The sequence below is a fragment of the Dermacentor variabilis genome, chromosome 9, assembly GCF_050947875.1.
Source record: "Dermacentor variabilis isolate Ectoservices chromosome 9, ASM5094787v1, whole genome shotgun sequence".
Taxonomy (NCBI): Eukaryota; Metazoa; Arthropoda; class Arachnida; order Ixodida; family Ixodidae; genus Dermacentor; species Dermacentor variabilis.
The window spans coordinates 87,127,857-87,145,534 of NC_134576.1; the positions used below are offsets into that span (position 1 = coordinate 87,127,857).

Genomic DNA, 17,678 nt, shown 5'->3' on the forward strand with positions numbered 1-17,678 from the left:
AGATGCAATCGGACAGCCTCACTGCAGAGGCAAAGAAACTTCTTAACGTTCTCTGGCCAGCCTATCAGAAAACGCACGAGCCCTCCTGGCACGTTGCTTGCCCTTTTTTTAAAGCCCACATACTAGCAGGCGCTGGATTTTGCCTCTGCCTGCTCAAGTGCAGCACACAGCAGTGACCTTTGACCTGGGGTACCCACAGGGCGACTTGTTTGTAGGAACATTTTACAGTAAACCTTTGTCATAACGAAATCACTTCATCAGAAATATCGCTTTACTCGAAGTTTTTTGGGTTCCCAACCACAGCGCATATGCTATATACAGAAATATTCAAAGTGCGGTGGTGCCAGAATACGATCAGTACAAAGAGCGAGCGAAGCCAGAAATCCGCACACTGGGGCATGCATGGTCACTCTCTGCGCTCCTCTGTACCCTCCTGGAGAGGGAAAGAGTGCTGCAGTGGTCGCGCCGACATGTGGCTGCAGCTCCTTGGGTCTAACTATACGAACAGTGATCGCCGACAGACGAGCCAGCTGCTCAGGGACATCAGCAGGGCTTTTTTTTTTTTTTTTTTGTCATGCCCTTACCATGGAGAGTGGATGTGCTTTGGTGTACGTTTACAAGCTCCTGGGCTGCTGGTGTATGTACCTTGTTCTTCTATGAATCTATAGTGCCCCTCAGGTTTTAAGGAAACGCTGCTGATAACGAAGTGTTGTTCTTGTCCCAGTGACTTCGCTTTAGCGAGGGCTTACTGCAGTTCATTCTGTGGTTCTCTTCCTAGCTGTCAAGCAAACGAAGGGGGATTGTGATCTGGGCAGGAGGCAACGAGTCAACAAACGTTTGTGCGCTGTCCTCAAGGCATCAAGGTTACCAAAGTCAGTACCTGCACAATGCAATGAGAAAGGAGAGTCAAGGAAAACAAGACTAAATTTTTTTTAGCAACAACTTGCAGTTTCATTTTCTGCTTTGTCACTGCATTCTTGAAATTTTCTACCTGCCAAAGATGCTATGACGTTCCGAGTACAAGGCTTTGGGTTCGATTCTTGCCTGCCACAGCTGCATTTCAATGGGGCCGGAATGCAGAAACCCTTATGTCCGACGCATTGGGTCTACGTTAAAGAACCCCAAGTAGTCAACATTAATCCGAAGTCCTCCACTATGCTGTTTCTCATGATCCCAGTGTTGCTTTGGCACGTTAAAACTGTTTGAATCATCATCTTCTTCTACTTCATCAAGTTTGCTGAAGCAAGGCCACTGTGATACGTGCAGGGCAAAGGGTTTGTGGTCCTCCATCCCAACAGCGTCCTCGCACTGCATGCGGAGGTGCTGCGCCTGGACGACATGGATGTCTTGGTAGTCCCCAACTTCAGGAGTAACCTGCCCGTCAGCGCGAAGCACCAAGTGGTAGCGTTCATGTAAGTAGACGAGTGCCCCGAGCTTTGCCGTTGTTCAAGGAGCCTGAAGCGTTATTCGCTGTCCTCTCCTACACTTCAGTCTCACTCAGCCTTTCACTGTATTTTTTCTTTTCTCTCTTTCCTTCTTTTTTTTGCGCGCTTTTTTGTGTATGTGTGCTGGTTTTCAAAGTGTTATTGTGATGTTATATTTGTTGCACAAAAATGCCTTCCATAACGTCAGAAGACATCTTGGAGATGAATGCGTCAGAGAAAAAAAATTCTAAGAGGTGCAGTGAGGTTATGGCATGATTGGCATGGAATTGTGGTCTATGTATATACAGTAGCACCTTGTACATTTTTCATGAGGCCAAGAAAATGGAATATAGTAGGCAAGAAATGTATTATGCAACACATATAACGAAGTCAGTAAGTCGGGAATATTTTCAGAAGTGCTGTCATGCAGGTGCTTTGCCTGCTTATCTTTCCTTCCGTTGCTGCAGAAATTTGTGCGTGAGCATAGCGTGACTTTGGTGTGTTGAACTTGGAATGAGCGTTCTCACCTCTCACAGCTCTCACCCGGAATGAGAGAAAAAACAAAAACAGTTCCCACCGGGATTGAACCCAGGCCCCCTGCGTGGGTGCCTTAGATACTCTACCACTAGCCACTCCAGCGTTCTTCTTTTTTTTTTTCATGGTATTTATTACAGTAGCAACAACCCAACATTCACCAGTTGTGCATAGTCAGAGAATGGAGAACACAATTAAAGTCACACAGAGAAACGGCATCGTTTATACTGTGGGTTGAAATGTTGGTTTCACTGTAGAAGGATGGTAAGGATAGGCACCTCACCAAAATGGAGCACCAGTCCGGCTGTGTATCAAGGCCATCATAAAGCTGCTTTAGGTGTAGTGTCATTTGGATGAAATGTACCCTTGTAGGTACAACCGTTTCGGCATTCTTGCTAGCATGCAGTGGAAAAATGCTCTATAAACACGTCCTAGCACGCGGGGAGACATGCAATGTGACATGCGCGCCATGTAGCATTGATACATGCACATTTTGCATTGCAGTTGCATATTATTGCACCAGGTAGAACCCCATGTAACAGATGCACAAGTAGTGGTATAAGGCTGTTAAAGAAGGTTTGAGGAAGAAAATGAAGTTTGCGGAGATGTGTACAAGAATTCTAGAAAAAATATATATTGTGTACCTGATTAAATCAAGCTGGCTAGTTGACTATGTCACCGCCGTATTTCGAAGGGGATGCCAATAACTAATCATCATCGTCATCATTAGCATTGTATCATGCCACTTGTCTAATCAAGCTGGCTAGGCGACTATGTCGTAGCCACGTTTCAATGGGGATGCCTATAAATAGTCATTATTATTAGCATCATATCGTACTACTTGCCTTGCGATGTGACATGATGCCGCGTAGTATCTGTATGTGTGCCCTTTGCATTGAAGTTGCATATTATTACACCAGCTGGCACGCCATGTAGCAGTTGCATAGGTATCAGCACAAGGTAGATAGAGAATTCTTGAAAAAGAAAAGGGTTATGGAGATGTATAAATATTGATGTAATGAAAAACATGTATGGCCTACCTGATTAATTCAAGCAGGCTAGGCGACTGTGTGCCACCGTCCTGTTTCAAAGGGAATGCCATTAAATTATCATCATCATCATCATTAGCATTGTACCGTGCCATTCAACACGTGACGTGGCATGGCATTGATACTTACAAACTTTGCATTGCAGTTCTGTTGTATTCTAACAGGTGTCCCAACACGTAGCAGTTGCATATAGCAGTTGCATGTTGCATGTAGCTGGACCTGGTTAACTGAAGCAGGTTAGGTGACTATTTGTCACCACCCTGTTTCGAAGGGGATACCATCATTATAATCACCACCATCAACAGCAACGTACCGTGCCACGGGCCAAGGGATGTGACATGCATGCCACATAGTCTGGGTACCTGTGTTTACTCTTCGATACACGTTATGGCGCCTCCTTGCAAGGCACAAACCGCTGCTGAAGAAGCGTATCATGTAGCTACGCGCGCAGCTGCAATCAGGAAATATGGGGCTCAGCAGACCGCTGTGCAGAGAATAGGACAAGCCGCAGGTCGCCATCGATGCCGGGCAGACAGTTAATATTGTTCTCGTGAAAATGACGCTAAGAGACTTTGCTACAAAGGCCCTGTAGTGCCTGGTGCCGAAAATGGAGCTCCTATGGAGCTGCTCCACCAGCTTTCGCTTTGGCTGCGCTGCGTGTGCTGCACAGGCCTGTGACTTTTTTTTTCCATTTGCCATGCCTCCTAGTGTGTTAAATTTTTCGGTTTTCTGGCTCTTAACTCGTAGGTCATTGCTGGAAACAACCAAGCCCTATTTGCTGAACTGCTTAAGGGTGCAGTGTGTCCAGATGTTGTTGTTGGTCTCTTCTGCCATAGATTCCAGCATGACAATGTCAAGGTACGTGTTAATTAACTTTAAGAGGAGATGCAGGTGGCATTGCACTTTTGTTCATAAGGTTTATTCCCGAGTTCTTGTGCAAATCATGCTCTTACATGATAGTTTTACATTTTAAAAAAATGCAGGACAATTCTTACTTCTCATGCACCTAATGCAGTCTAAGGAACCTGCATAAGTTAGTTCTCTTTGGAGACCCAACCCTGCAGTTCACTTGGAGGGGTAGACAAGTTCTTACTCTCGTAGGTGAGATATCTGTTAGTTTTGTGTTCGGGAAGAAAGTATTAAGAAACATGCAAAATTTTCCACGCCTTTAATAGACACGGAAATAGCAGATGATAGATGAGAAGCTTGTAATTTTCAAGTTTGTGTGCTTCTTTTGTTTTTTGCAATTTTACTTTGTTTTTAGTGCATGTGTGCTTTTTATTTTCTTGCTCACATAAATTTGCTTCATCATTACAGACTTTTACAACTGAATCCTTCATGTTGCATAGAATGGAACTTTAGGAGTGCCAAGAAAGTAAGCTGCAGTTAATCTTAAAATGAGGCGCAAACATCAGAAAAACAGTGTTTTGTCAGATGGAGTGATGCATAGACTTTCTTTTTCAGGTCTGTACTATCCTTCTTTTTTCATTTGTCGTAGCACAGCACTAAGTTTTGTATGTCAGTGTCACGCTAAACAATTGCCAGTGGATGAAGCCAGCTTCCTCTGCCTAGACCGAAGTGTCGCTGACAAAATGTTGCCTTGTCAGAAGTTGTGGCAGTCTCATGCAGCAGGAAGCAGCTGATATCCTAAAGCTGGGAAGAAAGTTATGGAACTCGGAATTACTGGCTTATTTTCTTTTTTTTTTTTTTTTTTTATTTTCTTGCCTTATAGTTTCTTTCAGTTCCACATTAATGAGCGACAGCAGGCCAGCATAGTCTGCATTGCTCGCATTACGTCAGTCTTCCGTGGACTCATCTTGGAAAAAGCCATTTTGACAAATGAGTATTTAGAACAAAGAGTAGTTTATGCACACTCAAATACAGCTGAAGCTTGTTGTCTTCATTTGGTGACGTTATCATCTAGTCCTGATATTATCAGCTGCGTGCATGCACCTGTGTGTTTGTGTGTGTGTGTGGGGGGGGGGGGGGGTTAGTTGGTATATGTAATGTTCTTTACTATTTCTTTTCGTATGATGCTACTGTCAGGTGGTGCCTGTGGGCTTTTAAGGAGTTGCACGTCAGCGCTGTGCTTGTCATTTGCCTTCCTTTTGTGTATTCCTGTCAGTTAGCACTGCTTCTTCCAAGATGAGTAATCACCAGCTCGTTCGATGAATGACTTCGTTGTGAAGTGCCTGCACCATTGCCTGATCATGCCGTAGCTTACATCTGCTTCACACACTGCATACACATAATTTCTGCAAGATGTCTGCTAGTGTCTGCTTCTTGACAGTCAAAAAACCATATTACACCCAAAACTTCACATTTGGCAGCAGAATGTGCCAGAGCAGCCATCTACCACTTCACACTGCATAGCAAAAACTGCTCCCCTGGCGCATTCACGCCAGTGCAGATGTGTCTTGCTCAGACAGAAACTGGCATCTTTGAGATATCTTGAAAACTGAAATGGTTTCTAGCAGAACAATATTCCATCAGTAATGCTGTGGTTCAGGCATATGTGGCATCCTGGCTTCACTCCCTGGCAGCAGATTAGCATGACATCTGCATGTAAAACTTGGTGCTTTGCCATGACAAATTCCTTATGAAAGGATGGTAAACATCTGGAAAAACAGCCTATGCATCACTCTGTATGACAATGTAAACATTATTTTTGTCTGATGCTTGTGCCTCATTTAAGAGTTGATCAGAACTTACTTTCTTGACAGCCCTCATAATTCGTATCTTCCCTGTCCCCGACATAGTACAGTAAATCCTCGTTTATACATTTTGGAAAAAAATGTGATAAAAAATGTACTAAGTGTAAAAACGTACAATCCATTGAAAGAAGTTGACAGACCTCAACTGCAGTTAAAATCTACATAATGCAAAGCGTTGCACGAATCGTTGTAGCACGAGACGCCGACCCGCACCAAGCACGGGCAGCCCGAGATGCGCATTGTCATTTACACAGCCTCTGTAAATTTAAGTTTGCGCTTCTTAAGTTTGGCATGGGTCAGCAGCTCCTTGAAGTGGGGCATTTTGGCAGGAAGTCTCGAGACGCGCATTGTTGTTTTCCTGTTGCATAGTGTTTTAGCATGGCAAATGGAAACCAAAACAAAATCGAGCTGGCGGACAACGCCAGAATGCGATGCCTGCGATGACACTCACTCCGCGCCGCCTGAAGCAGGGAATAGCGGTGCATTTGGGTTATCCCCTATTAAATGCATGCAGTATGCTTTCAATGACACTACGCCCCACACGATGTGAAACAGATAGGTGAAGATGCTTACTGCAGTAGCATTGCGGGCAATAGCTCTGAATGTGGCATGCAGTGACCCAGGAGGAGACTTGCTGGTACCTGAGGAAACTGAGAATAGGAAATTGACCATATAAAAGCTAAAATTTTATTCGAGAGTTGCATACAGTTTATTGCATCTTATGCAGCCTATGCAGCAATATGTACTGAGTGAAAAGTTAGTGTACTGAAAAGTGTAGGCAAATGCAATATGAATTTACACAAAAGAAAATGGCCTTTAAGGGCTGCACAAGAATGAGCTATGCTTTCCGGAGTAATGTGAGAAATCAAACATTTCTGCATTCCTCATGTATTTGACTTGGGAAACTTCAGGTATGCCCAACTTCTCCTCTAAAAGATAGATTTTTTGATAATAGGCTTGCTCTTACAAGAAATGCATTTTTCTGACGATTTTGTAAGTTGATGGGATTGTAACCTGTGTGCCTGCTGTTTACCTTTTCTCATCGTTGCAAGGTTGGTCTTTGACGAATTTGTTGAAGTTACCTTTCCTGACCCGGATGAAGCTCTGCAACTTCTGCTTAAGGTCCTTGCCGCACGAAGCCTTTATGAGAGACTGGTTGCCTACATGCTGGAAGGTACAGTCTATTTAAATCCTGTATACCATGTTGCAGGAGCTTGTACCACATTAGCTGTGCAGTCGGGTGCAGTACGAGAGGGGACACAGAATTTATGATTTTAAGCCACGATTACTTGTGATTCATAGATTCGAATATGACATTCTTGTGCTGCAACCGTGCACAAAAGATGCAGGACAATAGCAGAGTTAACAAATGAGGGCTGACTTGCAACTCACTTTATTTGGCGAGTTGCAAGTCGTCATTTGTTTGTTAACTCTGCCTACATCCTGCGTCTTTCGTGCACATTACAGTTCAACAAAGAGGCATTGCCAAATTACTCAAATTTCACTTCTGTTGGGATCTTTAATATTTTACAAGTAGCTTTACTGTTGAACAATTAGTATCATTGAACACTTTCCTGAGGGGCATGTTTGTGTAGCCACTGTGCCCTCCTGAAAGCAATTAGGATGTTCTCTTTTATGTTTTCTTGTGGAGATGCAGTTGAGGCTCATTGTGACAAAGAAGCATTGGAAACTAAAATGTGTATCGCAGCCTGTGTATCACAATCTCATCAAGCTTTTGCTGTTTGCTTGAGAACTCGTCCATTGGTTTGTTTTCTCATACGACGTGCGAGTTCATTACATATTTTAACGCATGCGAGAAAATTGTCCCCAATCGTCACACTTCATTTGCAGAAACACTGTCTTCCGAGGAAAAAAAAGAGCCCAGCTCAAAGGTGAGGCACATGCAGAAGCAGTTGCGAAAGAGATATGACGCCGTGCTGAAGACGGAGATTGCCTACACGGTGAAGCGTCTGCTGCCTGCTGACGTGAAGCATCTCTACGCTGGTGCTCAAGGTAGGGAAGCCAGACAAATGGCAGACAAGCCCCACACATCGTGAAAGGATCTACAGCTGTATTTCAGGACGATTATTTTGAAGCATGATGATTTCAGATGTAGCAACAAAAATATATGGGGAAAAGGGAAGCCCAGAGAAGCATATAAGTCAACTCCGATCAATTTGACCTCGGTTAATTCGAATTTTAGCTTAATTTGAATCCACTGAGCCGCACTGGTGCCCTCTCATGTGCACAGCGGTTACTACAAGCTTAAAAATGCAAGAGAAATTCAGCAGACAATGTTACTATTTCCCTAGGTGTGAAGCTGTCTTACGTGAATTTATTTTTGTCTTTTAGTGGTCAACGCTCCTTCCACCTGTGGAGCCATTCGTTGTCACTTGTTTTGTGTCATGTCATGCTGAGCCAGTTCTTAAACGTGTTGGTGCTCTTCGTCTCATGCTGGTTGAGCCGCACTTCAAGAGCAAGAAGCAAAAAGACGTTACCAGATTACTTCAACGAATAAACAAAAAGATATTAATTAGCTTATTTTTCTGCCATTTGTTAATTCAACCTTCAAATAATTCGACCACATCTAGAACTGCAAGGGGTGAATTAATGGGAGTCGACTGTATCCAAAGACAGCATGATTTCTTCATTGCTTGGATAGATATTTAGTTGTGTATACTGACACCCTACGAAAGGACGAAATGCATTCATGAAAGTTTGTTTTGATGTAGAAAAGGCCACTGAAATAATGCAATACCTCATACAGTCAAACCGCTTATAACAATATTCAAGTGCCAAGAAAATCCCATTCTTATAACCACTAATTCTAATAACCATGTTGCATGAAAGAAAGCAGAGGGGACAAACATGTAAACATTTTAATTAGACAGAAAGAAGTACAGTGGAGCCCACTTATAGCATTACCGGTTTTTACAATACTCAGTTGTTACAATGAGCAGCCCTGGCACTGTGAACGTTTGTGTGTATTCTATTGTAAATGATACCGCTTACTACAATGTTCCCATGCTGCATTACTGGCTGTAACGATGAAATCTGGCTACTGGATGTCTGCACTGAAGAGAGCAGGAACCGAAAATCTAGGGACCTAGGAAAATCTAGGAAAAGAGGGAAAAAAAAGAACTCAAGCCACTTCACCACATCTGCCTCTGTGTCATGCAACCCACATGACACCTTCACAGCTCCTCTCCCGTCTCCCTTCCACCCCTCTGACATCAGAGAGAGGGTGGAAAGGAGGTGGGAGGGGGGAGTACCAGGCCAGTGATATGATACCACAAAGGTGAAACATGCTTGGTTCACGGCACAAAGACGAGTGTGGCAAAGCGGCATTTCGACAAAGGCGTGCCGTGCAGGGTGTGTGACAAAGGTGATTGTGGCTGAGGAACTCCCTTTTTTTTATTTTTAGCCAAATTTAGTTGTTATAGCGGAAAACGGGACGTGGTAGCATTGTAATAAGCAGTTTATTTTCCTATGGAACACGTACAAACGTTTGACTACTCATTGATATATCCAATATATTGGTATTTGTCAAAACCAGTATCCTTATAAGTGGGTTCAACTGAATAACAATTACACTTCAACCTCAATATAACAAAAATGAATACAACGTGTCTCAATGTATAAACTCGTTCTTGAAAAATCTAAATGTTGTGCTGTTCTAAGGCATTGATAGTGTCGTGGTATCCTTGTTTTCATTGTCTTAGTATGAAGTGATTTGATTCTCCCGTGATTATTTATCTTTCTAGTCATGTTGTTCGTGCCTAGCTGTTTGTGTAATGGGATTTCCTTATGTTTTAGAATGTCTATTTTTCCTTTCCAACCTTGCAGTAGCCCTGCCGGGGCTGACAGTATAAATAAATGAAAAAAAAAATTAATGAATTGTCATCTTTAATGAAGCAAAAATGGAGGACCTGACACACTATCAGTTATAGCAAAGCAAATTTTTGTTTGCACGTAGCTAAATATCTGGTAAAAAGCTAGAACATCCGCAAAAGTAACTTTAAGTGTGCTCCACTTTATGTTAAAGTCATTTAAACACACAAGAATATGACCTTCAGCCACTGAGACCACCAATTTGTTTTGTTTTTGTGTTTTGTCATAGTTTACATTTTTAATTCTGTTGCAAAGCCCTTAGCAGATAAGTTGGTGCCAATTTTTCAGACAAAAATCAGATATAACAACAATTATGCTCTGACGAATATTGGATATAACAAACAGAATTTTGCTTCAAATGCGACTTCATTGCATAACTCAAGGTACGACTGAACTGTTTCTGGCTACGGACTTTTGTCTATTACAGCATATCTTGAATGTTTATAAAATCCAGCCTATTGTGTGACAGTAGATCAAAATGCATGTGCTCTAAAGCCATTTGTTGTTACAAATGCTTCTGCTTTGCTTGTCTCGCGTGCTAGTGAAACATTTAATAATTACACCGACAACAACGTGGTGGTCTAGCTTAATGCTAAGGCTCAAATGTGTTGGCTACGAATGAATGGCCTTCAAGTGAAGTCCCACTCACAGAGTAGCAAAACCTGTAAGGTTTTGCTACTCAAACACACCTAGCAGTCAGGCACCCCACCATTTTTTCTCTCTCACAAAGGTACCACCAAGCATTATGATTCCAGAAAAGCTTTCCTGCTGCTTGTCTTTTGAAACTGACCATCGGACGTAGTTGTATGCTGTGGATTCTCCGAAGGCTCTTCAAAATGAAATGTTAGTTCAAGTACAGATGCTATCAAGCACCAGGTCGCGAGTTAAATTTTTGGCCATGGCATCAGCATTCCAATGGGTGCAGGGAATGCGAAGGGCACTCATCTACTTAAATTTAGGTGCACGTTGAAGAATCCGAGGTGGTCAGTATAATTCTACTTGCTTGGCACTCTTTGGCCACAACTGGCCTTCGCACCATTAAACCATACAAGTCAATCAATCAATCAATCAATCAATCAATCAATCAATCAATCAATCAATCAATCAATCAATCAATCAATCAATCAAAATAAATAAACCTGGAGCTCGCCCCTCTTCCACAGCATCTCATGACACACGGTGAAGTTTCTTAATCATTCAGCCCCATAATTTGATTTAATTTAGTTAAAATGCAGTGTCTCTGGTATGCAGTGAAAAAGGTAGGTGTTTTCAATTCAAATTGCAGCCAGGTAAGACCAGTTCAGTCTCTTTGTAGTGCGTACTGCCTGTACGTATGCTAGCACTGTCAATCTGCACCAGCAACAGTAGCTTGAAAGCAGCCTTCTTCATTACAGCATTCCGTGCACTATCACAAGAAAATGAAGACCACCTGTCTGAAGATCGTTTTAAAGTGAATCCGAGGAAAGGAGGAGTTTTCATCAGCAGCTACTTCACCTTTGGGTGGTACGAGTCATGCTACTATTTCCTTGGTTATGCTCATTGTTGTCAAACCCCTGTGCACTGCTGAACTGAGTTTTAAGTGTTTTGGGGAATATACGATATTAGCAAAAATATAAAGGGGTAATTTGTTTTCTTTTTGTGAAATCGCCACCTTAAGAAAGTACTTCACATTTTATTAGGAACCATGCTACAAATATAATGAGATTATTATTATTTCTTTTTCCCTTTGACCCATCGATACCTGGCAAGCTCAGCCATCATACGTCTCACCTGTGCTGGAAACACAGCCTTTCAGAGCATTATTACTTTTTTTTTTTCGTGAAGTTAGCTAGCTTAACACAGCAATTTGCGTCATATTTGGGACCATGCTACAAATATAACATGAGATTTGTATTTTTCCTCCTTTGACTCACTTGTTCATGGCAAGCTCAACCAATGCAACAGATAAGCTTTGCAGGAAAGCCTGCACCTCAGGGTCGTAGAGGATGTAGATTATTACACACAGGAGAGGGTGAATGTCTGCCTAGAAGAAGGACCAAATTAATGGGAAATGATATGAGTGTGCAGATTGGTCCGAGTGGTCAACCTACTGGTACTATGATGCATGCCTGCGCAGTCTTATATGTGCGAATGCTGTTGGTCTACCGCATGCATGTTTTCGGGACAGCGCATCGCGGTATCACTGGAACACTATGGTTCTTGTTTGCATTATAATTGCAATAACATTTTTTACAGTGACATCTGGCCGGGTAACCATCGGATAGCGTGCATTATAGTTGTGTAATACCACCGGTCACCATAGCAACCACCAAAGCAAACATAGCCAAACATGGTCTTCAGGAGCCTTAGCATGCTGAAGTGCTTTGTGCCGAAGCAAAATGCGAAAGAAGAGTAAAAAATCAAAGTGAATGATGAAGAGAATGCTTAATGCTACAAATATCCTGCAAATCACGCTTGTTAATGCTAGATAGATGCCAACAACCACTTCAGGAAAGCATTCCTGAACAACGTGTTTGGCACCTTGTGCAATGTCTATGATTGCAAGGGGTTTGCAAGGCCTTAAAAATGAAATTTTTATATCAATACCACTCCAAACTCTGCAATTCATGCGTAGTGGTCATACATAACATAAATTGTGTATAGCTGTCACACATGTTCTGAAGTTTAAAACATAACCAGCATTGTTGAACCACTTTGATCCTGTTTGGCTACCCTTTATGACAGCCTTGAAGAAATCAGCATGCCTGAGGAGGCACTCATGAACAAAACATGCAAGTGCCCCCTATGTGACACGGAGCTCCCGTTCGCAGTTATGGATGCTGTTCTTCACTTGGACTCTTGTGACAAGGACAACCTAATCACCAAAGGTATGACTAGCTAACTCTCAGCCATGCAGAAGTTAGCCGAGCAGCTTGGTTTCCCAGCAATCTGGATAAACTTTATCAGCAGCAGAAGACCAAAACTGGGGCAATGTTCTGGCATTATCCTGTCTCTGCTGCACTCAGCACCGACTCAGTCTACCTTCTGCCCATGCCTTGAAACACTTTCCCATACTTGTAATGCTCAAAACTTCCACCTTCTTTTCTTAGAGAGCTTTGTCTTGTTGCTGACAGTAAAGAGGCTCCTTACAAACGTTGCCATGCGCTGTGCTGTGCTGCAGCACGTGAGACATTCGTAAATGAGCAATGAGGTGAATGATACTAGATGACATTGGCAGCTGGTCGCCAAAAACAGCTGAATTGGTCAGTCATAATAAAGCACAATATGCACTTGCTAAACATGGACAGAAGATTAAAATTACTCAACACACACAGTGGACAAATGAGCCTTGCAAGCAGTCACCGCTATGAGCGAAACAGTGAAGCAGACGTTTGTAGAAACGCTGATAAAAGTGCACTAACCTAACCTAACTCACCCGACTAGCTGTTTTGGCCAAATGTATTTTAATACATTGGGCTCTTTTGTCAGCGTTTCTACAAATTCCCGTGCCACTGTTTCACTCATAGTAGTGGTGGCTGCTTGCAAGGCTCGCTTTGCACAATGTGTGTGTGTGTCTCAGTGTACCAACTAAGCAGAGGGGGAGAGGAGGAAGCTAGCAGTAAGCATCACTGAAAATAAATAATTTTAAGTGCAGGAAGGATAGTTTTGAAAAATTCAAACACAAGTCGTATATTCAAATGTGTGCTGCGAGACTGAAGACAATAGAACTAAGCGAGGCGTAAGATTTGTGGCCCCACAGTGCAGTGAAACGTGTTAACTTATCATTGACACAAGGCATCAAACTTGTTGACTAGATTACTAACCTGTATGAATAGAAGACTCACTCATGACATTCTTTTGAGTCACTCGAACAGGGGAACATAGGGTATTAAAGCGACACCAAAGAGGAATCTTGAGCTAATTATTCAGTCATGATTCCGATGTAGCAAAACAACTGCTGTTACTGTGAGAAGGGGCTCGGTAAGACAGTAAAGGCACAAAATTAAAGGCAGGTGGCGACACCACTCTCAATTTCCTGCACTATCTCACCGCAACGTAACAGATTTTTACAGAATCTACTCAGCTCTATTTAACTGTTTATTGGTGAAGAAAGACTGCATTGCATATTAAAGAGAAAGTTCAGATAAGATTTTCAGTGCCAAATTGGACCAAGTATGAGAAAATACTACTTTGAAATCTACAACGCTGGCATTTGATGTACTAGGGCTGAAGTTTTGTCACAAAAAGGAATCCCTGTCGAGGGAACATTGGCATTTATTTTCTCTGCTACTAACTAAGCCTTTTTCATGAGAAGAGAGAACATAAGAGTCTTTAAAGAATACTGATGCAAAACTAATTTGGTGTCCCTTCATCTGATCGTAAAGTGCAGCATACTATTGAAATTTAATTTAAAATATTTTTCCAGAATACATCCGCAAGAGTTCTTAAATTCTTTAAAGCAGTGAAGTTCTTAGCACTTCGCATTGAAATTTGTCAGTACTTTAATTTGTGCTGTTATGGCTGGTGGGAGTCACCAAAAGTAGTCACCTGAAGTGTGTCTCCTTGCCTTCCAAGATGCTGAAAGCTGCCCCCAGGCAGAAGAGGAGGTAGCAGGCGAGGAGCAGAATGATCCTTTGAAAAAGGCTTACTTCTGCAAGGAGTGCAACAGGGAGCTGCGGCTGACGCTGCCGGAGATATTCCAGCACAGAAAGACACACCAGTCTACGTCGCAAGGTATGATGTAACTCAGGAGTTTTCCGATTAAAAAAAAAAACTTTAGCTGAGTAAAGGCTTGGGAAGCATGAGGTGGTAAGTACTTCAGTCACGTGAGCCCAGGAAATGTAACAATTCTATTTCAATACTTTTTCTTTCCATGCTTCATAAGTAGTCTGAACAGTGCTCCATCTATGTTATCATGGGGATCGGTGTAGCCATGAGCGGCTGGTGATAGGAAAGGAATAGAATCAAGTAAGAGGAATCCTTACGTTATACTGGCCCTGAAGTTTTCAAATGAGATTGCCCTGTTGCATGGGTAGTTTCAGAAGTCTGAGTATGCCGACTATAGTATGAAAAAAATTCACCGACGTTTACGATACTCCCTAATGCGCAATTTTAGCGCAGCTCCGTACGTGTTTTCATTCCGCTTTATATTGGCTGGCACGGACAATCTGTCTCGTGCGGCACGTTGCAATCGAAGTGAAGCGGGACGCGACTGCCTCGCTAACTGGGAGGTCACAACAGGCAGCGCGTGGGTGACACGTGGGTGCGGTTCACAACAGCCGCCGCAGACAGACCTCTGCTCATGCAGCGCGTTGCTTCCATATGTGGTATCATGTGACACACTCACCACATACCATCGGTGAACAGACGACAGCACGCTCCTCTGGCGCCATCTCGTAGCGGTTGCCGCACGTCTTGCGTGGCACTACGCTTTTCTTCTCACGCTGTACTCCACGTTCGCTTTCATCTTTCACTGTCTCGTTCACTCAGTTACGGAGGGACAACGCCAACGCTCACCGCAGAAACGAACACCTAAGAGCTGTACTCTAAAAAAGACTGATGTAGTGTCCAATGTCTCCAGATGGAACAGTTTACAATATGGTGTCAGCTATTGGAGTAGTAGGCCGGTGCACAGATGTTCTGGCCAAGTTATCACGACAGATCCCAGGTCGTGAGAAAGTAATTGGTTAGAAAGATGTATGTAAATGTAAGTGCATAAGAGGGAAAGCTGCTGTCTGTTTGAACGTAGTATGAAGCTACAAAGAAAACCCATAATTTGTTATTGAATATAATCTTGTGCAGTTTGAGAAAAGTTCATCCTGATCTGGATCTAAAATCTGGCACAGCCACTGAAATTCTTGGGGTGCTTACTGTATCAACTGAGGTGAGGGAGGGAGGAGGAAGTTGGCCACGCAGGAAACTGACAACTTTAACTGTAATAAGGATGATTAACCACACATGTTCCATAAAATTTATGAAGCAAAATCAATATACTTTAATAATCTTACCTCCCTCTTGCAGGTTTCTGTAGAACTCATTCTGTTGAAGTGAACTGTGTAGACATACGCAAGTGATGAACTGCAGATTATCAGGGTCCCTTTGCCCTCTCCCCCATAGGAAAGTGCAGTCAATGTACTCTATTTACTTGTGTAAGACCGACACTTTTTAAAAAAATTTTATTCTGTTAGCAGTTAGTATACGGATGCCCGAGGCACATTCACGCCAGTGCCGTCGGCACCGCTGCCGTCGTACTGGGACGGTATTGACGTACATACATGGCCCACACGTGGAGGGTTAGGTCCACAGAGATGTGCATTTGGCTGCAGAAGCAACGAAGTCACGCTTCGCTCAATTGGCTCTGCCGGAGCCAGGGCAGCATTCAGCCTCCTACTGCTGGCGTGTGCGTTGTGTGCACACACATTAGCGTCCCTGCTGAGTAGCTGTGTGCAAACCAGACCGTGGTGCACACACTGGTCCGAGTGGAACTGGCAATGAAGGCATAGCCAAATCTGTCAAATGCAGTCTAGCACCTCTTCAACGAATGCCTCTTCAACAAAATGCCTCTTCAACGAAGTGACCTGTAGAACGAAAGAATAATTCTGTCCCAGTTCTGTTGTGAGCTGTGTGGTGTGTGACCTTTACAGCGAAGTGACCTGTATAACGAATGATTCCGGAGGCCCCAGGCACTTCATTAAAAGGCATTTGATAGTAGCTTCTTTGGGCGCCGAATAAACACTATCTCTTCATTGATCTCATCTAGTGCGTTATTGAGGTGCGACACCTGCTACGCCACTGGTGGCGCTCCCCATCACGTCAGCATTCCGAGATGCCTTCAGCGCATTGGTAAACCCTGCTATAGCTTTCAATGCTTCATTTTCGGATGAAACTGCCCTTCTTTTTCCCACAGGATGCGAGCCTTACTTGAGGCAGGCTACTCACTAAAGCCTCGAAGTGCACTCGGACTGCTATGCAGAATAACGCAGCCACTGGCAGCCAACTATGACAGCCTTTATTCACTCATACTTATCACTTCCACTACACTCGTCATTTGGTGAGCTCACCTCATTGGTGCCCTCCCAAAGCTGGTCTTCTTCTGTGCCATCCATACTGTTTGAGATTGTTCTCACCGTGAAGCTTTTGATGATGGTGCAATCATCTGGAGCTTGAAGGCCAGAGTACGCACCATCAGGTGCTTCCCAATCGTAACATGCGGAACATGCTGCAGCAAAGCTGATAGTGTTGAAGCTCACTGGATGCATGATCCTGCGGGATACAGTGGCGATGACGATGCCATCGTGGGCAAGACGGTAACAAGTACCATGTAGTAGCTTCTCACGGAAGCTAGCGAGTGTGTGGGTATGTGTATGACATTTAGTGGAGCTTTTTTCCCCAAACTTTTACGCTCAAATGTGGAGGTGCAGGCCATACGCACGTAAATTTGGTATTCTGCCATTTATGACTTACCTAAGCAAAAATCCACGAGGTCAAGAATAACCTAGACATGACAGTGGGCTAGTGCTTTACCATAGTGATTACGCTTGTTGAGAACCTAAGAACTTAGCAGAAGCTTCACCCACAAAATGACAACACACCTGCCCTATGTGCCTGTGTGTTTTAAAACATACTTTTCAAGAGACACGAATATTCAAAGGAATTTGCTTCCATCATGGCATCAAAGAAATAGGCGAACATAATTGGCTGGTGCATCTATACAAATTCTGTTCCAAGTTCGACAGTGGTGTACTACATTTTCCACTGCGTCTTAGATTGTCACTGGCTACAGAGGTGAAGCATAAAAGCAAGACGGGGACAACAAATTCAGGCCAGGGCACTACTACATCTTTGTAACTTGTAGCGCTTATCCAAACACTGGTCAATATTTGGCACAAGGACTTGTCTTTGTCAGAGCAGCAACTGCTGCCCAACACCTGATTATGATTCTGTGTGCAAGTTTCGCGTGCCGTGCAACCTTAACAGCCATGATAGCACATGTCTGCACCACATTCACCTAAATGTCGCAAAGTAATTGCTGCTTAAAATCAAATGGATAAGATCAACCCTGCGCCCTGCGTGCAACAGGTGGGAAT

At 43.2% G+C, this 17,678-nt stretch overlaps 1 protein-coding gene across 2 annotated transcripts in view; it reads left to right on the forward strand.

The window, feature by feature from the left end:
* LOC142557057 (putative ATP-dependent RNA helicase DHX34) overlaps window positions 1–17,678 on the forward strand; it is a 46,616-nt gene that overhangs the window by 19,958 nt on the left and 8,980 nt on the right. For both annotated transcript variants that reach the window (XM_075668620.1, XM_075668622.1), the window contains exons 11-17: window positions 1,267–1,412; window positions 3,755–3,865; window positions 6,774–6,895; window positions 7,573–7,734; window positions 11,007–11,115; window positions 12,337–12,479; window positions 14,167–14,325. In XM_075668620.1, coding sequence (XP_075524735.1) covers window positions 1,267–1,412; window positions 3,755–3,865; window positions 6,774–6,895; window positions 7,573–7,734; window positions 11,007–11,115; window positions 12,337–12,479; window positions 14,167–14,325 — 952 coding nt within the window. The remainder of the gene's footprint in view (window positions 1–1,266; window positions 1,413–3,754; window positions 3,866–6,773; window positions 6,896–7,572; window positions 7,735–11,006; window positions 11,116–12,336; window positions 12,480–14,166; window positions 14,326–17,678) is intronic.